The sequence below is a fragment of the Motacilla alba genome, chromosome 2 (assembly GCF_015832195.1).
Source record: "Motacilla alba alba isolate MOTALB_02 chromosome 2, Motacilla_alba_V1.0_pri, whole genome shotgun sequence".
Lineage (NCBI taxonomy): Eukaryota > Metazoa > Chordata > Aves > Passeriformes > Motacillidae > Motacilla > Motacilla alba.
In genome coordinates, this window is record NC_052017.1 from 69762733 (window position 1) to 69790728 (window position 27996).

The window sequence follows — 27996 nt, forward strand, 5'->3', positions numbered from 1 at the left end:
AGCAAAGTAATAAGTATGTTTTATCCATTCTTTATCCCTCCCCATCCTCAGGGTATATACAGACATTGGCCGGCTCACTATTGAAAATTATACACTTTGTGATGTTGTTTATGAAGGTCAGATTAATTAAGTATTGCTTTATGTATAACTGCAGTTTGGAGTGGTGTTATGATGTTTATGTTAGCATTCAATTTCCAGCTCCACAGTCATTGAGAAAACAGTTCTACTGTAAACAATTCCTTGTGCCAGGAATGCATTTCCTCAGTGAATGAGGTCATGTGAGATGAATACAAACCAGGTAACTCAGAGAGGGCAGACTTCAGTTTCCATTGGCATTATTTAAAATAATCAAAAAGCTTTGCTGGGGAATTCATTGGTAACTTGTATGGAGCTAATAAGGTGAATGCCTTTTGAATGCCTTTCTCACACAGAAGTCAATGCCACTTTATGATGCAGAGAGCAAAACAAGAGCAAACATTATCACAGCTGTACTGTCAATCCCAAGGTTGCTAAAATGGCCTCTTAGCCAGAAGAAAAAAGCAGTATGTTTTATTCCAAGAATTCTACTACAAGAGAAATTCCCTGTGAACATCTAACTGTGACTGACCAGGGCAATATCACAAATTCAAGGATTCTAAGGTCCCCTACCAATGTTTAACCTTCATTTTACTGGGAACTTAGTGCAGATGATTTTTTGCACTCATGTCCTCACCTCACCTGGATCTCAAGAGTTATATGGTGAAAGACCAATTTACTTCTGTCTGCTTTGCTCTATCTCTGTACTGCTGACATTTGAGCTTTGGAAGCCTCAACGTCTCTTGTGGTGGAAGTCTAGAAGCAGTCTATAGGAAACAGTCTATAGTTACTATCTGATTAATCTCCTCTTTTGTGTCAAATTGATGTTGTTGGAAAGACAGCACATATAGACTGTCCCATATATAAAAGAGGAAATAAACACATTTGGTGGCTGCTTTTTCCTGTCCACATCCTATTTTGACTTCTGCTAACAACATAATTGACATACTTTTCTTAGATGGATCACTAATCAACTTCCATGGATGTCACCCTAGCAGCTAGCATTTTTTCATTATGCACAGTATCCCTCTCACTTCCTTGTGCCTCCACCTCTGAAGCACTGGATTCAAAATGCCATCAAAGACATATTCCAGATCAATCCCATTTCAAGACTTATCCTTGGTTTTCTCATCCTTTTACTGCATCAAATACAGGTCCTTTGTTCTCACCCTAAAAACTGCATAATCCCTGCCCACAACTCTGTTTCCATTTCCACCTACTCACTACTTCTAATCTCCTCCTCTACAATATTACTTTCAACACCCTTCTGCACACCCTCTTGCCTAGGGGATTTTAGTTTTTCCTTTGTTTTGTTTTTTGTTTTTGTTGTTGTTTTTTGTTTGTTTGGTTGGTTTTGTTTTGGGGTTTTTTTGGGGGGGAACTATTTTGTACAAGCTAATTACTGCATATTAACTAGTGAGAAAAAGTAATCTGAGTTTTAAAGTTACAAATAATTATAACTTAAATGAAAATATCCTAAATAAATATCTAAATGTCTAAGTCAAATATACGGAATTATTTTACTTAGAGTGCTCTGGGTTTTTTGTTTGTTTGTTTGAATATTTGTTCCAATATTCTGCCTTAAAGCTGAAAACTGTGCTTTTATCTTCTTTTAACGTGAATAACATGAAAAACCTGTAGTTTCACTCAGCAGGGAACACTATGCTGAAAAGAATTTTGGACTTAGAAGAAGAGAGCAGCATGAGCTTCAATTGCAGCCAGCAGAACCCAGTGGAAATCAACCACTGTGCAAACCAAGTCCCACAGAACCTGCATCTGTTTTTACTGGAGCGATGATGTAAAACAGGCTTTAAAATATGCCGTGATCAAGTCTGTTAATCATCTTGCTTAAAGGGTTTATGCTTTCTACCTCACTGACACACGATATTTCCCATAGAAGGAAGAGCTCTCTGCCCTCATCTCGTTCCGAGTTGCAGGAACGTTCCGACACATCTCCACAATTTTCGTCATGTCAATTGGTAACCTCAGGCGATGTATTAACAAGTTGGTGTACGAACAGGTGCTTCGTTCTCTATACGAGAAGTCTGTGTAAAGACCTCGGAGCAACCTCCCAGGATCTGAAGGGAGCCCGCAGGGAAGACAGAGAGGGATTCTTTCTCAAGAGCTGTAGTGATAGGACAAAGGGGAATGGGTACAAACTGAAAGAGGGGAAATTTAGGTTGGATATACAGAACTGGATTACTGCGGGGGTGATGAGGCACTGGAACTGAGGCACTGAGGTTGCCCAGAGAAGCTGTGGATTATTCATGACTGATAGCATTCACGCTGGACGGGGCTTTCAGCAACATGTTCTAGTGGAAGGTGTTCCTGCCCACGGCAGGAGGCTGTATCGAGGTGATCTTTAAGGTCCCTTGGAACCCAAACCATTCTACCATTTTATGGTTAACCAACGTTAGGGGCTTTTTCCCCTTTCCGTCCTGAGGCGGGACCTTCCCTCCTCACGGACAGGGCATTCAGGGCGAGCTCCGAGCCCACGCCCCCGCGGCGAGCCGGCGCGCACCGCCCATCTCGGGGCGGGCGGCAGCGGCGAGCCCACGGGCCGGGCCGGGCCCGCCCTCACGCTGCCCTGCCGCTGGTACCGCCGCCAAGGCCGGGCTCTCCTGACCGGGGCCGCTCCTCGGTGCCCTCCGGAGAGGCCGCCACGGGCAGATACCCAGGGGGGCCGGTCGCGCAGCGCCGCCATCGCCCCGTAGGGGGCGCCCGCCGCGCCGGGAGCGGCTCCCGCTTCCCGCCGCCCTTTGCCTCCGTCCCTGACCCCGGGAGCGCCGCGGGCTCCAATCCGCGGGCCCGGCCCCGCCGCGCCGCCAACCCGCGCGCGCCCGCCCCCCGCCCGCCGGCCAATGGCGGCGCGCGGGCCCGCGCCCCGCCCCGGCAGCCAAAGGGGCGGCGGAGCGGCGGCCGGGCCCGGCCCCTCCTCCTGCGTCCGCCTCCTCCGCGCCGCGCTCGCTCCCGCTCCCGCCGCGGCAGCGCCGTCCCCGCCGGTCCCGCCGCGGCACGGGCAGCGGACGGGCGGCCCCGCGACCCCCGCGCCGCAGCACCCGCCCGAGCGGCTCGGCCCCCCGCCCGCCCGCCCGCTGCCCCTCCTCCGCCGTCGCAGCCCAAGCCATGCTGCTCCTGGCCGCCGCCTTCATCGTGGCCTTCGTCCTCCTCCTCTACATGGTGTCGCCGCTTATCAGCCCCAAGTCTCTGAAGCTGCCCGGCGCGCACGTCGTGGTGAGTGCGGCGCCCCTCGGGAGGGGCTCGGGGCGGGGGTCCGCGGTCGCCGTCCCGCTCCGCCGCGGGAGGAGGCAGCGGGCGGGCGCTGCCGCTCGGCCTCGGCGGCGGGATGGCTCCCGAGCCGCCCGCCCTGCGCCGGGAAGGGGAGGGAAGGAGGTGAGGAAGCCGCTTTCTCCGAGGTTGGGGCGCAGGCTGGGGGCAATACCCCCGGCGTACCCCGGGCATACCCCCCGGCGCCGCTGGCAGCCGGGGATATGGGTGAGGGAATCCCGCGGCAGGAACGGGGAGAGCGGGGAAAGGAGGTTTGGGGGCACCCGGAGCGGGGCTGGCGGCCGGGCAGCGCCAGCCTTGGGGTGCCCGCGGGTCCGAGAGGAATCGTGGAAAGCTGGCGGTGGCACCCCGAGCTACCAAAACACCGGGAGCCACAAGTCCCGGGTGATAAGGAAATGACCTGTCCCGATGGCTCTGACAACCGCTGCGTGTCCCGGTTGGCTTAAGGCGATGGTCTGAGTCACCATCTTCAATCTCAGCTCTGGCTTTTTGAGGCATTCCGTTTGTACTCTCCAAAGCCACCGGTTACCTCGAGTTTTCTTTTAGCATCTCGTAGGGTAATGACGTGGTGTATGTACGCACGCATAAACCAAAGGCCAAATCTATGATCTCCTTGGTCTAAAAAAACCAAAAGTCAGGTATAAGGAAATGGAAAAACCAATACAAAGGAAGTGGTCAGATGACACTTGGGCACCCTTTCATCTTTAAGCACATAGATATGGATGTCTTTGAGCGATATTTTGACAAGATGGTAGAAGGAAGTCTTTGGAAGAGCATACTGTTGAAAGAGTCCATGAGTAGTACATCACTGGAAGTTATATGAATTTGTGGCTTGGGGAGAGGAGGACAGAAGAAAGGGGAATACTACCCAGTTGTTTTCTGAGGCATCACAAAATAGTGAATTTGGGCACATGACAGCAAATTAGTTAAGTGGTTCAAAAGATTCAGGGTCCTAGAATCAGCTTTCTTAGTTTACCTCCAAATCTCCTGGGTATGTTTTGTGCAGAGAAGCTGCAGTTTACTGTTTGTTTAAATTTACTGTTAAGTGAGTAGTTTTGGTTTGGTTTTTTCATTATTATCCTTTGGAGTTCCTCTTTGGAGGATGGAGCTGTCCCCAGAATGATTAAAATGTTTCCAAGTTGCAACAGTGCTCCCCAGTTGCTTTATGCAGTAGGTGTTAACTTGGGTGCTGTAACTGGCTTTACAGCATCATATTCTGTGTGAGGTGTGTTCGAGGTTGCCTTAAGGTTCTTGGGTTATGGCTCTTTCCCTGTAGGAGTAATGATTATTAAGGCAAAGGTGAAGGAGACTTACACACTCTCTGTGACTTTGGTGAAGAAATAGAATAGCAAGCATAAAAAGTGAAATGGATTTTGCTTGGTTGGTTTTATTTATTTATATATCCAGTGATATAATGAAGTTTTGTTCATTCTATATCGTGATTAAACTCTTTTAAAGCTACTGTGCTGGCTCTTTCGATCAGAAGGGTTCATTTAAACAAATTCACAGTGAAAATGATGAGACTGTTCTTGTTGGAGAAGCCTCCCTGTAACCATTGCTGCTAATTAGCAGCTCAATTTGGTACTAGTAGAAGTCTGAAAAACAGTGTTCTTGCAAATCCTGTAAAGTTAGGAGTTCAGCTGGAAAACTAACTTTATGAATAAATCAATGATGAAAAATCTTACAGAAAGACTGTAAGATACATCCAACTACAAATACAAATCTGCAGGCAAACAGTTTTATTGATGTCACCACTTGTAGGACTGCTTGTTTTATTTTGACTTCAGTTATGCTCCTAAAGTGTTTATGCAAACTAATGAAATATGGAACAGTTGGTTTGAAGGTCACTAGTTCTTGGATGTGTAGATGCTGTTAATAATGCTGGACACTTGTACTTGTGGATTTCAGATTCCCCATTATCGTGCATTAGGAAAAGTATTGGATGATGGTAATGTAAATCAGAAATACTATTCAAGAAGACTTTCGATGTTATGTATGTAAAGTGAATTCTTTAATCGTATGGTGGGAGTGAACTTTCTGTGCTACCGAAATGACTGAGAGACTTCATGAAAATATTTAAGGACCGTAACATTATGTAAGGGCTTCTTTGAAGACTTCTCACAGAAAAAGATCAAAATCTGTTTAAGTATCAGGCCTCAGCTAAACCCACTGTTGAAATAAATAAAAGAATGACCTGCAAATTGTGTATATAGCTGGTTGAGCCCTTTCAACAGGGTGAGTGATTGTCATTGCACACTATAATTTTTCAAAATATACCTGAATAAATTGCTTTACTGAAGCAGAAAAAGTCGGTCTTCCCTAGAAACATTTCTTTCTACAGGTCTGTTGAAAGTATAATGAAATCTGTTACATTTCTGAAGGAAGGTCACTGGGCAATTTCAGAGGCTATTACATACCAGTTATTGAATTTTCAACCTAAGTCAGCATTCTTTTCACTCTTAATCCTTCTGAATAATTATTTCTCTTTATTCCTAGCAGTTATGGTTAGGAGATGTCTGAGTTATGGCTGAATAACTGAATCTGGCTGCCATTTGGGATAGGAATTTGAAGCAGAAAACTTGAGGTTTTTTTTTCTTTGTCCTCTCCCTCAGTCATTTGTGCATTTGCGTGACAGAAGCCCTTGCTGTGTTAGGCGAGACGTGGTTTCTGGAGAAATCGTAGAATTATAAGAGTCCCTTTTTCTTAGAAAAGGAGTGCTATTCAGAGTGAGAGTCTAGAGAACTCTAAATTACTCATCATCTAATCTTGTGGGTTACTCACCCCCTCTCCCCCCTCCCGTCCTTATCTGCTATGTATTTTCTTTACCCCAGCTAGCAACGTTAAATGATAAGGGCTTTCTCTGCTCTTAAATTGGCTCTGGCATTAGGTTTAGCTTATTTTAAACAAAATACTTCTTAGATGCTTAATACTTTTTTACTTCTTGCATGACTAGGAAAACATTCTCAAAGAAAGGGTGTAAAAGTTACTTTTTTGCTGTAGAGATGTGGCTTCATGTGTGGAACTTCTTTGTGCTTTGTGATTCAGAAGGCAGTTTAATACATTACTTATTTTGCCATTGGTTTTATCTCTCTCCTTTGGTCTTAGGCTACAGACTAGTACATGTCGCAGATTCTGTGAGAATAAGCTAGTATTTTGGTAGCTGGCTGTGACAGTAGACAGGAGTATGAAAATAGGCTAAGGCAGTCACCACTGCTTGCATTGAGCTCACTCAGAACACATTTAATTGCCCTTTTTTAGGGATGTTACACTTGCTCTCTATACATGTTCTCTCAAGTTTCTCTACAAGAGTTCTTGAGTGATGTTTAAAAACTCCATGCAGAAATATGAACGCTGATCTTCTCCCCTTGTTTCAGCCTTCATCTTTCTGAAACCAGGTTGAATTTCTGAGAAGAACCCAAACCCCTGAGGTCTCAGTGTTATCAATGCAGTTACCAAAGTTCGGATTAGCGATGGCAGGAAATGGAAAGACATTACCTGCTTGGAACTGCCTCCCATTCAGTTTGACAAGGGCCCTTTTTCATGTGGGTGTAGTTTAGGATGATCATGCTGAACCCTCCTGCATGTGGGTCATCTCTAGTCCAGTAATTTCCCCACTTCTGTGCAGAACCCGGCCTGGTGACTGTGGTCAGCTGTAAGGAAGGCCCATCTTGGTGTCTCAGCACCATCGTTCCTGTGTTGGGAGTGATAAGATCTGTGGTTTGGACACATCGGAGTGGTTGGACAAGAGGTCATTTTGAGTCTAGTCAGACGTGCTAACCACTCAGAGCCAATTAAAGGCATGTTCCGTTTCAGTAGATCCTTCTATCAGAGCACTGTCTAAAAGCATGAAGCCAGCTTGCATTCAGTTCTCAGTGAAAGTTATTAAGTTCTGTTGGAGATGCCATATCTAGTCTTGTTCATTCCTGACAGTTCAATTAATTTGGATTTGGACTTGTCATCAAATGAAGTGAATTTCCAGTATCTCAGATTTGAAGATCTAATAGATCAATTCTCTGTACCTCATGCCACTGTTTCCACTTATAAGGGGTAAATAAATCCTGTGACTCTTAAATATAGAACTCTGTTATCAAGGATCGCAGCTCAACAAGTTGGAGCCAGGTACTTTTTGGCATACGTAGTTTGGTACCTGTTCTTTTTAAGCATAGGAACAGCTTAGTAACACTGCTCAAGTGCTGCATTCTGAACATCTGAATTAATGCTAAGGTTTAATTGTGCCTTCTTGTCAAAATAGTAATCTGTGATTTGAGTTGCAGTGGCCACATTTTTATTTTTGGTAACTCCTCTGAGGCTGAGTTACAGTAAAATTTAAAAATGGAATCGGTGACAATTCAGATGTCCAGAATTAATGTGATGCAGTAGCAGTGTAGAACCATTAGCCACAAGGGTAAGTAATTGTAATAATGTTATCTTTAACAGAGTAGGTGTGTGCTCTTCTGTTAGTTCTGAGCATGTTAGGAACTTACATTCCTAACAGACCTCATAGATTTGCTTAGGTTAACTTCATTATAGTACAAAGCAAACTTTTCACTGGTGTTTGGTTGTTTGTTTTTTTTTTACTATTACAGTAGCACTCGTGGTGAATGCTCCTTAAAGATGTATTAGTAACAACCTCCCACGTGCTTGTAGCAGCCTCCCACCTAAATGCTAAAGTTCCCAGCTAATTGATATTGCACTTTATCATCGACCAATCTGACATGAGCTCTATCCAGTGTTCTTGGGTGTGACTGTAAATAAAAACTTCCTTTTTCTGTTCCTTGCATGACTTCAGACATTGTCTTTTTGAAGTGAACGTTAGCACTGTTTGACAAGCTGGAGGCTTGGTGCCAGTACCTTCACGTGCAGAGAATTCCTCAAGCACTGGTGTAGTTGACCCGTTCCTGATAGTCACCAGTTTGTGCTGGTAGTAATCAGCTGTCTCACCAAAAATTGGAATTGGAGCAGTCTTCCATGCCCATTGATTAGTGCTGGTGTACCTGCTGCTGATCTGTAGAAGCATCTCTCAAATACTGTGGATCTGAGGTCTGCCTGAATGTATCAAAACTATTTTCACCTTTTCAGATATGTATTGAAATACTGCAATCTATTTTAAGAATTTCAGTGTATTTATTGCTTCTTTCCCTAATAAATCATTAAATTAATTCTGTGATTCTGCTGAAGTGACAAATCAATAATTGACACTCGCACTCTTATGGACTTATTTACTCTGAAAGCTGTCGTTGGTTCGTAATACTGCAGGCAGGGTTTTGCATTTCCAGAACAGGACACACATCCTGGAGTTATCCTCAAAGGTTTGGGTAGTGTGAAGCTGATCTTGCAGAGTCAGTTAGAAGTTAATCTGAAGCAGTTCTCTCTAATAACAGAGGAAGCCTAAAGTGCCGAAATTAGTCTTTGTGAGGGCTACGCCCATTCTTGGCCCATTTACGGCTCAAGATGAGCCAGCCAGAAACTGTGGATTGTGTCGAAAATCTTTGCTAGGATTATTTTATTTGCACTAAGCTGTTTTTGAAGGCTAGTAGTAAAATACTCAAATGAAAGAAGAGTTTAGTGACTCATGGGAATGTATTTCTGACTCTTCCGACTTTACTGCCTCTGGGAGTGGAAAGAATTTTGAGGATAATGCATCTCTGAAAACAAAACTGAGACATTACCTAATGAGAAGACAACACAAGGCTTTTGATAGGATGTGTAGTTAGAGATCGGGATCTTTGCTGGTACACTAATTAGCTTAATGCCTCCATTTTCTTAAACTGGAGGAGGTAACGTTTCACTGGAGTCTTTGGAAAGGTTTTGATAAAGAGCAAAAGGTGATGATTTCCGAAGAAATCTGAATTTCATCTTCTTCCAGTTCTTCTGAACTCATTTCATCAATGTGTTTTTCTTTAAAATAACTGCTTCTAGGTGTTTTGTTCCAATATTTTCTCAATATGAGTTTTAATATGCTGCTTAAGGAAAATTCAGATAACTTGGGTATATAAGGAAGATAGAACCAATAGCACATGCAGAATGATACTAATCCAAGTCACCTAAAGATGTCAGGCAGACATTTTTATTTTAGTCGAAAAGAGAGGTCAGGATTGTCTTCTACATCTTGTTCCACAGGCAGTTCATAAGTAGGTTTATTGAGGGTAGTGAGAGAGGTGGTAAGGTGGTCACTTTTATGTCGGTATAATTTGTCAGGGTACACTCCTGCAGCATATGATGCAGGACTCTAGCCATCAACCTGTATTTGTCTAATGTTAATGAAATATTAACTTCTTGTTTGCATATAAGACTATCCAGATGTTACAGCTTGGAGGAAGAAGAAAAGGTTATGGAAATTTAGGTGCTGGCATCCCCAGTAAACTGAAATAGCAGGATGGAATGGGAGCAGTTGAAGGCTCTGACTGGGGGACTGAAAAATACACGACAAAGAGCAAATTGGTGAATTAATGGGATTTTTCCTTTAATAAGAAAGAAAATGTTTTCTGTTTGTGTTTACATGGTGACATCTTCAGAAAACAATCTGCAATAGCTGATTTTTACAAGTAGTTTCTACTGTAGCTAGGTATGAAGGGACAGTATGTAATGTAATGGCACTATCATGGCATTCATAGTGATTTCAGAATTCTAAGAAGACACTTTTAGAAGTAGCCTACAGAACATGTGAGAGCACCCACGTGGCAGTGGTCTAAGTGTGCCTGACAACAGAAATGACCAAAAATTACCACTGAGGTAAAACTGGTTTTAGGGTAGAAACAAAGGCTCATTGATCTATTCAGATCTTATGTTTCAGTCATACTCCTTAAGTAAGCTAACTTTAGTGCATCTCCTGCATTTGTATCTCATCGAGTGATGTTTTAACCTCAGTAATTTTTAGAATTTTCATGTGATTCAGCTCATGCATATGTGAGAATGGATGAGAATAGTGAACTAACACTGATATTTTCAAACAACTTTTAGGTAACTGGAGGCTCCAGTGGAATTGGAAAATGTATTGCTATTGAATGCTATAAGCAAGGTGCTTTCATAACACTGATTGCAAGGGATGAGGTAAGTGTATGTGTAATTTTACTGGCTAAACTGCTCACAAAATCTGTATAGATGGGGAATAATTTTGGAATTTATGATTATTCATACTACTTCAGTGTGTATTTTAAGGGGACCCTAAGCATTCCAAATTAATGCATTTGAATAGCAGAGGTGGCTGCATTTTTAAGAAGCATAGCCCAACAAGAAATTTGTGATCAGCTTGATTTAAAACTTCACCAGCGCTGTTGCTTTTGTTATTGGCATTTGTTATATCATTGTCTAGATTTGTGCCAGAGCACAAAATCAGGAAAACCCCTATGTTGGTTAAAACTGTGGAATTTCCCTACAGTAAGTGACATGTGGGAGTTTAATCATCTCTAAAATTCACAAAATGTACTGGTGTCTAATCAGCATTATATCATATTTTTTACTAGTGAAAAACTCTTCATCAAGACAGCTTTGGAAGAAAAATCATTGCTTTGTTGTTTTTTTTAGTGCTGTTTTTTAACTAAGAGGTATTTGGAATTTAATTGGAATTACTCTGTTTTCATAGCAGGCTGTTGTTTTATTTGTTGCAAAAAACCGTAATTATTCTGGAAATAAAAGCATTTAATTTTTTGGGTGTCCTCAGTCCCAGCTGATTTGATAATTTACTTACACTTCAGAACTTACTTTACATAATCTTGAATGTAGTCAGAATTAAGAGAATTTTTCTTGAAAGGATTATTACACTTTGAATTTACCAGATTTTTGGGATTTGGTGATTTCATGCCAGTGATTATTCTGAAGGAAGGTTTATGTAATATCACATAAATATAAAATAAAGCCAAAATAAATGAGAAGAATCAATACCTACAGTTTTGGGTGTTCTCTGTAGCATGAAACAAAAGTGTTAAATCTATGGAGGTCATTACTGGCTTTAGAACACAAAGTGAAAAACAGAGAAGTGAGTTCTTGATAAATTTCATGTTTTCATATCTTTGTAAGTCTTCAAAATGACAGTCAAATGCTCTTAACTAGTTGAGGATAACTTTGGGGGGCTTTAGGGCTTAAGCCTTATTGAAGTACGAGGACTAATCCTGCTCTCAGAACTATGTTTCAGTTGTCTTTGTGTCCATTTCAGAACAAGCTGTTGCAGACGAAGAAGGAAATAGAAAAATACTCTGTTAATGACAAGCAGGTAAGGTCACTGCCAAGAGGGGCTGTTGTGTGTTTTGTTTAAGACAGTGACTACAACACACAGCACAGTTCACTGGTTCTGTGTTTAAAACAAAGCTGTTTGACAAAACTGAGTGAGGACTCGGTATTTGGATTCAGGAATACCAGTCTGTTTACATGAGATGTTTTGAGCTCTTGCTATATTTGATGTTGCCTAGCTAGTGCATTAGCCTGCTTTTCTTAGAAAAAGATGTCTTCATCTGTAGGTGTAGAACGCTTTTTTGGATAGCTGCAATTTACTGTCACTTGATAAGCATTTTATTCTTTCAAATGAAGTGGAAGAGCCAATATTTTTTTTTCCTCAAATACCATGTTTTTTGCAATTCATAAATACAGCATCTGTCTTGGGAAAGAAGTTTAGTTGCTTGTTCCCAGGTTTATTTCACTATGTCATACTTTTGTTCCTTTTCCTGACTAATTCCTGTACCAGTTACACAAGTTAAATTTGTGAAGTTCAGAGACTGCTAAACATAGAAGCTGCTTTGCTGAATAGATAATGCACTTGTGCATGAGGGCAGTGGTTTAGAGCTTGCAGAAGTACTAACTTGGAATAGCTAAGCTTGCTCCATTCAAAACATGCAACCTTGAGGTGAAATAGTAAAATATCTTTTTCTTACTACTGATAATGAAGGGGAGAGGGGAAATAGTACTGACACTATTAACATCTTTGATTTCTTGTGTTCCAGAACTTTGTTGATCATAAAAGTAACTTAGTAGCTAAGTTCCTTTCATGTTCACAAATAAATGCAATTTATTTGTCCATAATTTTTAGGGGGCCCTCAGTCCTGATTTGATAATTTACTTACACTTGAGAACTTACTTCAAAGTTCTCAAGAACTTTAGAGATTTGAGTTGATAAATTAGATAGTCTGTTGAAAAGAAGCAATGAAAAAGCTGAATATTTGCCAGCAAAAATGTTGGTATAGTAGCTGATACAAAATTTTTAATACCTCCATTTATAAGATAAGATTCTGTCTTTGCTTCCTTATTTTTTTATTAAATGGCTCAAGCTTTTTTTTTTTCTTCCTGTGCATGCTGCCTTACTCAGATCAACTTTGTTTGAAAATCTAAGCTATTTGAGGTGAGGAGAAGCTGTATTTTGCCCATTAAAAAAATCCTGATAACCATTTTCTTTTAGCTGCTCTAGCAGTTTCCCAAGCTTAGCATTACAGTTAATCTCATGTCAAACACCGTGTCAGGATGTTCTTGTTAAAATCTAGTCCTAGCTTGATAGATGCTGACTTCTAAAAAGACTATTATTTGGTGCATGTACCTAGGAGTTTCAGTGAAAATCTCCAAAAGCACCTTCAAGGCTGAGCAAGCTCCAGTGTGGACTGACTAGGAGTTTTTTTGCAGAAGCAGTTTCAGGCTTGCAGCCAGGTTAAGCAGTTGGCAGCAGAGGTGGTGCGCAGGCTGGCTCCTCTGTAGCTGTTGGGTTGTGGACATGGTCTCAGGGAAGCCTGACTGACCTGAATGGAAAGAACAGAACTGGAGAAGGCAGGGAGTCTGGGGCAGAGCTGGCACTGGAACAATAGATCAAAAGCTGTAAAGTGACAGTAGATGAACAGAGAAGTTGTAGAAAAGGATTACTGAAAGGCTGTAGAGAAAAGTGATGCCTGGTATAGGTAACATACACTGACTGTAACCTTTAGTAGATCACAGAATCATGAAATGGTTTGGGCTGGAAGGCACTCTAAAGATTGTCTAGTTCCAATTCTCCTGCTCTTGGCAGGGACACTTTCCATTAGATCAAATTGCTCAGAGCCCCATCCAGCCTTGTCTGGAACACTTCCACGGGTGAGGCATCCACAGCTTCTCTAGGCAACGTGTGCCAGTGCCTCCCAGTAAAGAATTTTTACCTAGTATCTAATCTAAACCTACTGTCTTTCAGTTTGAAGCCATTTCCCCTTGTCCTATCATTACATGCCCCTCTTCAGCTTTCTTGTAGGCCCCCTTTAGATACTGAAACACAGCTGTAAGGTTTGCCTGAAGCCTTTTCCATGCTACACAACCCCTCTGTCAGCCTGTCTTCGTAAGACGGTTGTTCCAGCCCTCTGGTAATTTTTGTGGCCTCCTTTGGACTTGCTCCAACAGGTCTATGTCCTTCCTATGCTGTGGCCCCAGAGCTGGATGCAGTGTTCCAGGTGGGGTCTCACCAGAGCAGAGCAGAGGGGCAGAATCCCTTCTCTGGCCCTGCTGGCCACGGGGCTCTGCATGCAGCCCAGGACACGTTTGGCTTTCTGGGCTGTGAGTGCACATGGCTGGGTCATGTCCAGCCCCTCATCCACCAGCACCCCCAAGCAACCCCCAGTCCTTCTCATCAGGGCTGCTCTTAATCAGTTCATCTCCCAGCCTGCATCAATGTGGGGGGGAGGGGGGGATTGCCCCAATCCAGGTGCAGTACCTTGTACCTGGTCTTGTTGAACTTCATGAAATTCCCAAGAGCCCTCTTCTCAAGCTTGTCCAGGTTTCACAGGATGGCATCCTGTCCTTCGTGTGTGTCAGCTGCGCCACCAAGCTTGGTGTCACCTGCAAACTAACTGCAGATCAAGTTGTCTGTGTTGTTGAAGACACTGAGTGGTCCCGTGTCAAGAGGCAGCGATCCTCAGAAAAGATTACTGTTTTCTTGGGCATGCACTGTCACTGTTCAGCTCTTGGATACACACTTGAAACCAAGTTGCATTGACAACTAGAGTCTGGCCTATATCTACCCTTAATGTTTCACATTTGCATGTGATTTAGAGTGCTGATGGTGCAGCCTCTCTGGATGTAGGTGTGCACTGCAGCAAAATCCTTACCCTTAGAGTTTTTTCCCACTATTTTTAAAATCCTTTTTCTAATCTAGGATATTCTCAGTTACCTTACTGGGGGTGAGTTGATCTTTCATTAGGGAAGGCTTTATTAATGATCCAACATCACGCAATATTTAGAACAAAATATAATGAGCATGGCTGGGCGTAAGACAACTTCTGATGTCCTAGATGTGGATCTATGGTCCATATTTTGGAGTAAAAGTAATTAGTATGTGGTAGCAGAAAGAATGTATGATAATAGAAGCAAAGAGGTGAATTGTAAAATGTGACAGTAGTCAGTAAAAGCTGTGGTAGTTCCCGAGTGTGTTGTTCACAGTGTAACTAATCTATGCAATCTGTTAAATTATTAAATTGCTCCAATTTTTATGATTTACTTCATCCTCTCACTGGTCTTGGCAAAGACATCCAAATGATAATTCTGTGTTGTTTGCATTCAGCTGCTGTTTTGGTCTTAAACTTACGAAAAAGATAAATGTTTCCAAAATGTAATAAATGCCTTAAGGGGATTCCTGCCAATAACTTGTGCCACAAGTTTACTCTGCTGTCCAACTACACACAGTGCTGGGAGGCAGGAATAGCCAACCTGCTGTACAGGAATGGCAGGCAGATTCTGTTTATGCAGCTAAGAAGTGTCACAGTCTGACCAGGGGCAGGACTGACGAATCACTGGCTGCCAAAGCAGTTAGTTACACTGTGGTGAGCCTTTTTTTGTGTGTGACTGTTTGCCCACATGCTCCATGATAAGTGGTCGTGAGCATACTTTTTACAAACTACTGATGACTTTGTTTTATTTTATCTCTGACTTTTAAATTAATTGACCAAAGTAACAGAAAGGATAGAAGCTGGAACAAGAATACAGGAGTCCCTCCTATTATTGCAATAGGAGATGGCTTTTCTGCTCAAGATGAGGAATTGCCCCAGAGCTCTGTTGATGGCTTAGCAGAGAGAGTAGCTTATTTGTCAGTACATGCAGGAGTCTTACAGTTTGGAAGTGGTAACCCAAAAGAAGCAGTGCTTTTTTTGGCCAGAAATTGATTTGAAGGTGTTTGAAAACCTAGATTCTGAGACCATCTTGCTGAAAGTAGTCAGTAATTTCCAAGGAAAACAGGGCCTAACTTTTAGTTGCAAAAAAAACATACCACTATCACCTGTTTTCCTTCATCCTGCCTGCCCACCTTTCCCCTCTGCTTCTTTCTTCCCTGGTTCTTCTAATTTTTCTATATCTTTCAAACTAGACCTCTTAATGTCTGATTTTCAGACGATGTAAATATGTACACATGCCTTCACTTTTTTAGATGTTTATGACACTGTGCAATGAGTCAGTTTCTCATAGAATTTTTATTTTCATTTTGTCCTTGAGGCGTCCCAATTAAATATTATGCAACTAGATTTACTATTATTCTTTAAAAAAAAAAAAGAAATAAGGAGGTAGTGTGCATTGCAAGTACTAAAATTAGCGGGGTTTTAACACTCGCTTTCTAAATTTTTGAACAGATTTTTTTTTGCAGTGCTGGTGCTGCCGTTTCAGGGTAACGCTGCAACAGTGCCTTGCTATGAGGTCAAAACAACCATTTTTTTCTATAAAGATGAGCCTAAGCCATACAAATGGTTTGACATATGTTTAGCTGATGAAAGTTAAACATATCACTGGGGAATTTTGATTGTCTTAGTTAAAATAGATTTTACTTCATGTAAATAACTTGGTCAATGGTGTTTCCTAGTACAGTAAATTAGAAATTGTACTTTGCACGTGAGTCACTGCTTTGAAGATCATGAGTTGCTTATTTGTTCTTAATGTAATCTTTATTATATTAGAACCTGTGTGTGAGGGGGAGGAGCTTGGAGGTAGCAGAAACTGCTTTCTCCAGTGTGTAAGAAGTGCAGAATATATTGCTTTTTTTGTGGAAAAGATATGACATTGGGCTTGTTTCATTTTGAAAGGCTCTAAGTTAACAATTACTGGACTTAGTGTGTTGTGAAAATATGCTTTCACTTTTCTAGGTTGTACTCTGTATTTCCGTGGATGTGTCTAAAGACTATGAACAGGTGGAGAATGTTCTAAAACAGGTGAGAAAATAATTGATTCACCTACATATCTTGAGAAGCTTATCTATGTGTGTTGTATTTCTGTTGGATATAGTTTGTTATTTGGTTTTGCTCTTAAAGAATATCTTAACCTCTGTCCCTTCTTCCAGGCTCAGGAGAAATTGGGGCCAGTTGACATGCTTGTAAACTGTGCAGGAACATCAGTTACAGGAAAATTTGAGGATATTGAAGTGAATTCTTTTGAAGTGAGTGAGCATACTTTTTTATTTCATCATATGATGATTTCTTATTTAACCATTCTAACAATTAGATTGCATTCCTTTGTCTGCAGACTTGAACAGTGCTACACTTGACTTGTGCTAGCTGTCAGAATCTCTTCAGATTTGCAAAGGTTGCCTCTAACTTCTCCCCTAAGGATTTCACATTGTTTCATTTTTTTCTGTTGAAGATTTTTCAAAAATATTTTTAACCTGTTTAAGAAAAATGCAGCTGTTATCAGTGTTCAGTTCTGAGATGCACAAATTTTTTCAGCTTGAGAAGCTGCTGCTCTGATGAAAAGACAAAAAAGCCACCCCAAAATACCTGTATTTTGGTTACTTTTTGCCTGCAGCCCTCAGGCCTCCATTCATCTACAGACAATGCTGAATCATCTGAAGATACTAAATGGGCATAATTTTATAATAAGTTTGAAGCATTTTTTTGCTTGTATAGGTTAGCAGTTATGTCTTGTAGAGAATGAAATTAAAGAGTTCCCTTTATCCTGGCAAAGAATAAAATCTCTGAAACATGTAGATACATAGCATTTTTCCTGTTTCCTATTTTAGAAAGCTCTTTAAACTTTCAGTATGTTTTCATGCATCATGCATAAATGGATTGCTTCCTGGAGGCTGTTCAGGTTAGATTTTCCCTGAAATATTATTCTTTCTCCTTCAAGGCCATATGGTTCACAGTATTATCGGTATCCTGGATGCTATTAAGACTTACGGGATTTCTTTTGGCTTGGAGTGAGATTTTTAGCTATAAAACAGTTTATGAAGCTGTAGGATAGAAAACAGTTGTTTCTTTTGCCAGAACAGATCTGGTGAACTTGATTATTAAAGCAGACTGAAGTAGAGGTTTTTTTAATAGATAAGACCAAGCAGCTGAAGAATTCTGGATCTGAGGCTCAAATGCTCCAATATTGATATTGTTTGTACAGAGATTAATGGCAGTCAATTACCTGGGTAGTGTTTACCCAAGCCGAGCAGTAATCGCTACCATGAAGGAACGCAGAATGGGCAGGATTGTCTTTGTGTCGTCTCAGGCTGGCCAGTTAGGCCTGTTTGGATATACAGCTTATTCTCCCACGAAATTTGCTCTTCGAGGGTTGGCTGAAGCCCTGCAAATGGAGGTACGTGTGCGATGATTTCAAGTAATTTTGGTTGTAAACAGAGTTTGTTTTAACTGTCCTGTTTAGCACAACTCATTTTCATTTAAATAGATTGGGGGGGGCGGGTTTCTATTGTGCAGCATTGCTAATATCTGTGTGTTATTTGCCCTCATTTGGCAGCAGTATAGTCCTATTGCTCTGCATGGGTTGCAGAAACTAACCTGATATCAGTTGCATAAGAGGGAATAGATTGAATCTGTTCCTAAAACTGAGTATGACCACATGTGCAGACATTTTTAAAATCTTTTATTTTAATTAAAAGGACTAGATTTTTAAGACTTCTGATTAAAAGACTTCTTCGAGGTTCTAAGTGCAAAATGATATTGAAGGTATCACATGGATGCATGAGAGACAGGCCAGTGATTGCCAATTTGTTTGAGAGTTCATGGTAAATGGTATGTGAACCATATGAAACTGTAAAACTCCTAAGGTAGAATTTGAGGATTGTCCACCAAAACAAAAATTGGATTCACTCACCCTTCTATATTTTGATATATAGGAGCTTTTTATCCTGCAGTGATCTAAGCTTATGTTTAAGACCAAAACCAAACAAGACCAAAACCAAACAAACACTATTTTCATTGTTCAGTGGAACAAGGTGGGTAAATACATTGCAGTAAGAGATAAAACTGATTTGAAAATTACTTTTGTCATTTTCCTGTCAAGAATGTATATTTGAGTAATTATGTGTTTATATATAAAATGCCTTTGTTTGGTTCCAGACCCTTACATAGTCCCTGTCAAATGCCTTGATCAGGATAAGAATGTGGGGTAAAACTGCCTCTAATCACTTCTGGTCTGCCAAATAGAACAGTGTGAATGCAGGGTCTTTCTTCAGATTGGTGACAGATACTTTTGTGAAGACTGAATTATTCAAGACTAAAAATAGGGTCTTTATGGGTGTGTGTGGTGTGGTATTTCAGGAAGTGTTTTCAATATAGAGTGTTTCATAATATAAATAAAAATGCTCTAAGTTTTACAACATTTTGCTTTATCATAGCACTCTGAATATTTTTTTTCATTTGTATTGTGGTACAGATTTACATTATAGAAGTTTGAATAGGATTGCACTAAGTAATATAATTCTATGACATGTGCATACAAATACATAAATAAATACAATCCTTGATGTAAGACCTTCTATTTTCCCTCACATTTTCCAATTATTTTTTGTCTCCTTAGACTTTGACCCCTTGCAAGTTTATACCATGGGTTGAAAATGAGTACACTTGAGACTTGAGTACACTTCTTAAAGATAACAAATTTGAATTTTACATTTTTGTTGTTTTTTTCCTTGCTGAAAGCCTTTTTGGCCTTGTGTTTATAAATGTTGGGTACTGGTATTTGACAGTGGTTTAATCTTCTTTCAGAAATTTAAATTGGTAATATTATAGACCTAAACTGCTTTAATATTCTTTCTAAGTGTCTTGAAAACCACCAAGATTCATCAAATAATTTGCAAAGTTTTTAGGGACTTTTTTTTTTTTTTTAGAAAAAGCACCTTTTAAAAATCTTTGCTGTTTTGTTTCTCAGTTGACGAAGCTGCGAGTCTTGAAATTGCTGAGTACTTAACCCTAGAAGTAATTTGAATTGTTTTTTGCTGAACTTCTTAATTACAAGAGAAATTGATGAAATTATAAGGGACATGTAAAGGCTGTCAGTATTAAGATAACACTTAATGCTTTTGTAAAACACAGGTAAAACCTTACAATGTCTACATAACAGTGGCCTATCCTCCAGATACTGATACTCCTGGCTTTGCAGAAGAAAGTAAAACAAAGGTAAATTGTCCTTCAGTTTTTGAAATCAGCATTTTAAAACTATATTAAGATTTTAAAAAGTACTCTTAAACACTTCGATTTTACCAGTTTTTAACTACACAGAGTTATATAGCTTGTAGAATAATTTTATGTAGTTTCTTGTTCTGAGGCTTTAATACTTGCCTTTAAGATCTGAAACATTGCAAAGTGGTCCTGCCTGCAGTCAGAATATTGCTGTGGGATGGTAAACTGTAAAATCACTATTTGTTTTGATACTAAAGCCTAATTAACCAAAAATAATATTTTTGTTTTGCATCTTCGATAATGTGTGGCTGTTGTGCTAGATGTGACAGATGGAAGTAAACCTCATTTCCTTCAGGGGATCCTGCAACCAGATTACATTGTATGAAGCCATGTGATGACCCAGTTCAGTAATGGCTGTTCTCTAGTAGTACAGTAGAAAGGAAAGTCTCTGGCACTGTGTTCATAGTGGAAATGACAGTATTGCTTTTCAGAAAGGATGTGTCAGCAGCAGGAGGCCTTTCTCATTTTGATTACCTTAAAAGTGAAAGTTTTGACCTTTAGTCACTTCTTGTCATTTGCCATGTCCATACATGTGAAGTATAATTCCAAAAATCACGTTCGGGCCCCTTGTTCAGACTACAGCACCAGGTAACCAGAAAAAAAAATCTCTTTATTTTTTATTTGCATACTGTGAACTAGAAATCTGCTGTCTAAGGCTATCCTCTTTTTAACATGCACTATCACATACAATTGGAAATTGAGTTTTAATTCCATTTTGTCTTTCACCCTTTGAATAGGAATCAGTAGGGATTGTATAACACAATTCTTACTTCATCATTTCTTGATACAGATATTCTGTATTAAATGTATACTCCCACACATCCGCATAAAGTGCCAGAATTAGACATCTGCAGATGCTTGTGTAGCTTGCATATTCTCTAGGATTTTTAGCCTATTTCAGGGCACCAGCAGGCACCAGGAGAATGTACTGTTCATCTAAGATTTCTCTTTGAAAGAGATTCAGAGAGATTTATCTTATTTGTCAAAAAAGTCCTTTGTCTTTTAGGAGAGAATTATGCTTTGTTTTAGCCTACATGACCTCTTTTGATTACTTGCTCCTAGCATGATAGTGTACCTTAAATCTCTGCAATATTGCATTGCTCTGACATTTCAGATACTCATTTATTGTTGCATTTATTTAATACTACTGAATTAATATTAATATTTAATACTGCTTGGAACATATGCCTCCATCTTGCACCTCCTTCTTTTCCTCTGTAATTATTGAATGTAGTAGAAGAATATGTCAGGAGCTAGGATACAGCTTTCCTGTGTTTATTCAGTAAGTTTTGGGGTTTTTTTTTGAGGTGGCTGCCTCACAAATAACAGCCATGCCTTGGCCAACTGAGTAGCCAGATCAAGCATTTAATGGCTGATTTCTGCCTGCCTTATTCCCAACATGTCATTAACTTGAGCTGTCGCTCCTGAACAGCTGCTATTTTTTTCCCAGATTTAGGGTATTTCAATTACTGCTGATATCCCTATATCTCGTTCAGATTCGTTTGATACTGGCCAGTAAGCTCAAAAATAAATAAGGGGCTATGAAATGGAGATCTGATGACATGAGCCATATCACTGTAGGAATGCATGTAAAAGGTTTTTGTGTGTGATTTGTGCTGGCAAAGGCACTGATGTGCCCCTGGCCACCCTTAAAATACACATAGTAAAATAAATAAAATTCAGTGACCTTGGCTGATGAAATCAGAACTCATAATTCTGCAAATATTGGGCAATAGGCCTTTTTCTATGAAATTCAATTAATGTAGTACCTCGAATTGATGATGAGAAACCTGTAGTTGCTCAACTTTTCCCTAGAAGTGCTTTTTTTAAAAATAATAAACCGAGAACTAAACTAATCCCAGTATTAGAGTAGGCCTTAAAAAAAAAAGGCAAGCTGTTTTATAGGATCTGAAAATATTTCAGGCCTATCTTATACTTCATTTCTGGCAAAAAACGTTAATGAATGAGTGTAAGTATTGAGGAAAAATAGTTAAAGCATTTTGATAGCTTCTACTGAAAATAAAATACTTGGGGGAAAAAAACCCTCACTTTCATGGTAGTAATTAACTATATACAAAAAAGTACTACTCAAGGAAAAGTTGTCATTTCCCTTTGTGAAATTTGACTGTTATTTATGAACATGCTTATACCTTTGTTTAAATTGGTGTTTTAGGTGACACTTGCTAGCAGCGGTGTCATCTGTGACAAAAGACCCAAAATTTGACCCTCATGTTTTTCTCTTCTGTGTGTGCTTAGTCAAACTTAAACTGGTGTTTTTCTATTAAAGCCCTTGGAGACGAAGCTGATTTCTGAAACCTCATCTGTTTGCCAAGCAGAGCAAGTTGCCAGAGTTATAGTGAAAGATGCCATAGTAAGTAAATTGTGTTTTTTGAGCATGTTCTGTGTTGAAGAGACTGGGACTGAGACCATAAGATAATGGTTAAGCTAAATGCAAAAGCAATTAGCACAAAACATTTCTCTTAGGTTAGTTTGAACAAGAGCTGTTTTCTTTATTCTTCTTTTGCCACTGTGCCCACAAACGATTTTATACAGTCTCTCAGAAGTAAAAGGTATCTGAAGTTGTACACAGACAGATTAAAATGATGCATCAGTATGATGCAATGTCTCAAAGATGGATTATGACTGACTTGAAGGCACTAAACTCTATTGACTTTTTATGTATCAAATACCATTTGTCTAACCTCAAAAGCTTGTTGTACTCTCTTATTTTTCTTGAAGATGAGTTCATATAAAAATAATTTTACAATAAAGGAAGGCAGTTGACCTTTTTTGGCTTTTAATAGCTGAAGTATGTATTATGAGTGATTAAAATACATAAAATGCTGTTCTTAGTGTATTGCCTTTCTGAGGATTTTTTTTCAATGTTTTGTGCTAGGGAATGCCTGCATGCTTAATAAAGCACCTCAGAACAGAAACAAATATGATATTTCATGATCATAAAGCACACCCATTGAATCCTAAAATCTGCAATTACTTTGCAGTTCCAAATTCTCTTGATCTTCAACATGGTTTACATCTACAGCAGGTGTTCAATTATGAAGTTTTTACAGTGTTTTCACAAATACAGCACATAAACACAAAATTATGTCTGATTTTCTTTTAAAAGCAAGTACTACCTCAACAGAGTATTCTTCTCTGGTGATTAAGGAAAATTCATCTCCTCTCTCATCTTAAGCATCTGGTACATTTATACCATACTTTCTACACTTTGGATCTTTTAATAGTTCAGACATGGTCTTTATGCACTCCAGCCATCAGCAGAGAGACTGAAATAGAAACAAGAAGGTGTTTGTGTACTCTCAGGTGTATGTTGGGAAATAATCTGATCTAATAACCTCTACTACTTTGCATAGATTTACCCCTAACCCTGAATCAGGAACTCCACCTTTTCCCTTCACTTCCACATTCCATAGACTTAGTCCCACAATATTTCAGAAAGTCTGTCTGGCATAAAGTCAAATGAAAACAAAAGAGAGAAGCCTGGGAGCAAGAGCTGTAGAACTGCAATTTTACTGTTAAGTAATTAAAGTTGTTTGGTTGTTTGGGGTTTCTTCCTGGTATCGTCCCCTCCCCTTTTCTCTCCTCTGAATTGCTTAGCAAGCTGTGTCTTGCAGTTAAAAATCCTTGATGTAGGTGAAAGAGAACCTGCTACCTAGCATTTGAGATACACCCCCTTGCAAATATCATGTGATAAGCAAGCTAATTTTAACAAAAGGCAAGCTGTATTTGTCATACAGTTAGAGTAGTGGTTGGTGATCTGATAGAGTCAGGGTTTCATTCCATTTCTGAAATATGCTTACAGCTGTGAAGACTGTCATGTATTTTATACAGAAGTAAGCATGCCTCAAGAAGAAATTTACAACCTTTATGTCTTGTAAAAATCTGCAGTAATTTAGCACACTCTCTCTAAAGAGAAGTTTGCTTCCTTTTCCATTTTTAAATGAATGCCTTTTGAAATGTTGCTGTCTAGCCCAAAATATTTTGGAGTATTTTGCTTCTTAATTGTGGCAATATTTTTTACAATAAAGTATTTGTTGTTAGTGATATCAGTTATCTGTGTCCATCAAGAGTAGCTGTTGAAATAAGACACATCATGCTTTGCCACAACTGGGGAAATTACTTTTTGTTTTCTTAATCCTTCCCTCCAGCAAGGGAACTTCAACAGCTCAGTTGGATCAGATGGTTACATGCTGTCAATATTGACAAGTGGAATGTCACCAGTCACTTCTATTACTGAAGGTCTTCAGCAGGTAGGATTTGGGAAGTACCTGTTGTCATAATTTCTCGTAGTTCAAAATGATTTCAGAATGTAGAACATGATGCAAAAATGGATTATCTTTTCATCAAATGGCTGTTAATACTGTGGCACGTGGGTTTAGGAAACTGCAGTAGTATTTTCAAGCTGAAGCAGCAAGTTGGTGACTGAGCTGAGAGTATTCTCTGCTACTCAGTCCTGAGCTGTTACATAGTTAGCTTGGTTTGGTAAATTTGTTTTCTGAAGATAATATAACATGCCTGTCTAGAACTTTTTTTTTTTTAATTTTATGACTCAATAATATGGTGTAATCCGGGATCCAAAATGAATTGAAAGCTGTTTCTCTCTGTTTCCAGGTTGTTTGCATGGGCATTTTTCGCATCATTGGCCTATTTTACCTAGGAAGTTTTGACAGCATAGTTCGTCGCTGCATGATGCAAAGGGAAAAATCTGAAAGTGCAGATAAAACTGAGTAATCTTTACTTTGAGTGGAAAGAAGAATGTCAAGCAGTCCTGGACAGCTTGCTGCTTAAGTGGGACTCAGTTTTGCTCCTGAAGGATTTAGGCTGGAAGTTCTTGCATGTGTGACAGAGGAGTCCCTTCAAAAGCTATGAAAGAAAAAACAAAAGTACAAATCCAGAAAATGCCAAACTATGCAAAAGTGTGAATGAGGATTAGCTATCTTTTTTTTTTTGGTGATTTGAGTTGGAAAGAATTTGGAGAGCTCGTAAGTAATCTGCAGAGTAGAATTTGAGAATGGACTATGTGCGGTAATTCTGGACAAATACTTAAGTTTTCTCACTTTGGTGCTTATGGATGAAATAAGTACCATGACAGACTGGGCTGAAGTAGATTGAAGTCCCCTGAACAAGCTGGTACCTTTTGCTAACATTTTGGGACTGCTTTTGATTTAGAATGTTAACTTTTCCTTTGGCCAATCTACAGATCCTTCTGTCAATGACAGCTTTCCTTATTCTGTCCAACATACGACTGTGGAAACCTGAAGATCGCAAATATGTTTGTATGATCCAAGCTTTCTCAGTGTGGGAGTAATTAAAAAGTATGGTTTAATATATGCATACTTTCTAAAGGGAGATGAAGAACCCGTTCCCACAGAGAAATGCTAGGAGATGTGGTCGGGTCTGTAGCTCTTCTGGCCTTTGAAGTACATTGTGAACAACAACAACAAAAAAATCAAACCAGTATCAAATGTGTCAGTTATAACTCAGCATTTTAAGCCATTGAAACAATGTAGAATTTTTACAGATACCTAATCTGCCAGGTTTTGCTCTGGAAAGGAAAGTGGCTTAATGCTACTGTTATGAACATTAATTTCAAAGCTGCAAATGATGAGCCAAACCAGTAGTTGATGATATAATCAATTGTAATTAAAATGCCGGGCTCTTCCAGTAGCAGGAATGTAGCTTTTTAGGGCAGAGGGGTCAGGAGTGTCAGAATGGCCTTCCACACTGCATTTTATCACTGCACGGAAAAGCTTTCACATGAGAAATTACATAAAATACTCTCCTTATATGACCCACTTCTAATTTGTTTCATTTACATTATATGAAACAAGGCTGCTCAATAACTGCTTCAGAATACACAGAACCCAGTGTTTTTTTCTAATAAATCTTGTTTAACACTGAAAAAGCTTGATGCATAACAATGATGTTTTAAGGGTGCACTATGTATACAGTTTATTTAATGGACCACTATAGTATAAGTGCCTTGTGAGCTGCTTTTTTTTTCAAAAGCTGCATATTTTGTATTTGTTAGCACTGCTGTGTTTTCAATGTCATATTTCCATTTTCATTCAGTACTCTGAATCTAAAATTATGTGTAAAACTGGGCACTTTCACTTCTTTGACAGTAATATTTAACAACCAAAATAGGCAAAATGGATTGTTTTTGTTAAGAGATTCTCTATATCTATTTAAGAAGAGTTATTCAATTAAACTGAGATAAAAATTAATAGGTGGTTAACTGGAAAACCTTAGAATGTAATCTATTGAGGCTATTTTTTCCCTCTGAATTAGGTTGATCACTTTTCAAATTTTCTTCACATAGTCTAAACTTGCTTTAATACCTGGTTATAAACATATTTTTTGGAGAGGATCACATTGGCACTCTCATTTTAAGTGGTGAAAATTCATTAGATTGCAAATGTTGAAGCACTGTTGAATTCTTCACAAAGCCTGTGTTTTAGGTCCTGCCTCCTGATTTTGTTTAGATATGTGAATTTGTGCATGCCTATAATATAGTACTGATTTTGAGAATATAGTGTATTCCTGCATTTTTAAACGGCTTGGCTTCAGTGCAAAGAAATCCAGTGTGCATTTGTGTTTCCTGTGCTGCTTAATGTGAGTGACATAAAGGAGCATTTATCATACATCCATTGTCAACATTGCTGTGTTTCTTAAAGCAACATAACAATGCTATTCATAGAATCATGGAATGGTCTGGGTTGGAAGAGGCCTTAAAGATCATCTCGTTCCAACCCCCCTGCCATGAGCAGGGACACCTTCTACTAGACCAGGTGTCTCAAAGTTTCACCCAGCCTGGCCTTGGAACACTTCTTCAGACCCTATGATCTATGTTATTCTTGTTTTGATGCAAATCAAATATTCTTTTGACCACCTGGAAAAGATACCAAAATGGGTGAATTGGTTGTGTTGTAGTTTGAAAGAAATGCTTATGTAGGTGACTTGACACCAGCACAAGCTTGAAGGTCAGGACTTAAAACCAGTAAGCCTTTGGATACTTGAATTTTTGGATCTTCAACTTGGAATGTTAAAGGGTTTGCATTTAAGAAACATGACCCAGAAGGTCAGAGCACACACAACACTATGGCAGCTGGGCCTGTAAAGCTTTCAGGTTGGACATCTTGGATCGCCACTCACCTCCCAGTCGTGACTGATAGAATTCAGTGCAAGTATCTGGATAAGTAAGACTACCAGGTGAAAGTTATGGCCCTGATCTACAGACACTTCAGTTTTGCAGACCTGATTTTGCATAGTGTAAGTGGTTGTATTGACAGTGAAACTGTAGGTTGAACCCCTCAGCAACTGTGGAGGTTGGAACAAAGTATGTTTTTTAAAGCAAGAAGAATAATCTTTTTCATTGTTCTAGTTTGTGCTGTTGCAGGTTAATGATGTTAATTTTAGCTAATAGACTTCTCCACTGTTTTACTGTCAAAACAAGGTAAATTGTCAACTACAGCAACCTTTGGTGTAAATTTTGTTTTCTTATGCACATTATCTACCAATGTACTCATTTTAAGGTCCAATATAAAGTGAAGGAGATGCCTTGTAATCTTGTGGAAAAATGTTTAGCAGTTGAAAAACTCTTGCCAGTTTAAATGTTACAAAACCTCTGCATCGAAATGTTTTAGCAGTGTATTAGATCCGTGAAGATCTTCAAATAGGCTTTACTTTCTACTTACTGTCTAATTGTCAGTAATTTAAACACTTGTGCCATATAATTTGCTGTCTTGTCTCTTGTTTTCTTGGTCAGCCTTTAAGATTCAGTTTAGGCTTTGATAGTCTTTTCCATTCCATGTAGTTTCTAATGACTGTTTGCTTTATATACAGATTAATTATAATTTTACTTTTAGTTTACTTCACCAAGGTGTTCACGTGCAATTTAAATAGATTTAATATTTTAATGAGGAAAAAATATATAGGTGAATAAAGTTTATTTGCTGTGAAAAACTCTAGGCACTTTTAAATGGTAAAGATATATAGCATTATTTGTAAAAAGAAACTTTGTGCTTATTGCAACATCCTTTTTTGTGCCAGAACTGTAAACTAGTTTTCATATTTTATATTTCTCAAAATAAATGGAGAATCAACAAAGCCTGTAACTTTTAACTTCTTTGAGAGGATAAAGAGTAATGGATAAATTCATTTACAGGGCTTTGGTGTGGTGGGTTTTTTTAGTTTGGATTTTTCTTTTTTTGAACCTGAGATTAGCTCAGCA

General features: G+C 39.4%; 1 protein-coding gene across 1 annotated transcript; it reads left to right on the plus strand.

Moving 5' to 3' along the window:
- Positions 1-2982: 2982 nt before the first annotated feature.
- Positions 2983-27872, plus strand: KDSR (3-ketodihydrosphingosine reductase). Its single transcript, XM_038128377.1, has 10 exons — positions 2983-3309; positions 10324-10413; positions 11516-11572; positions 16425-16490; positions 16619-16714; positions 17668-17859; positions 19596-19679; positions 22030-22113; positions 23912-24013; positions 24375-27872. The coding sequence occupies exons 1-10, from the start codon at positions 3202-3204 to the stop codon at positions 24492-24494; spliced, it is 999 nt and encodes a 332-aa protein (XP_037984305.1). The 5' UTR covers positions 2983-3201; the 3' UTR covers positions 24495-27872.
- Positions 27873-27996: the final 124 nt, after the last annotated feature.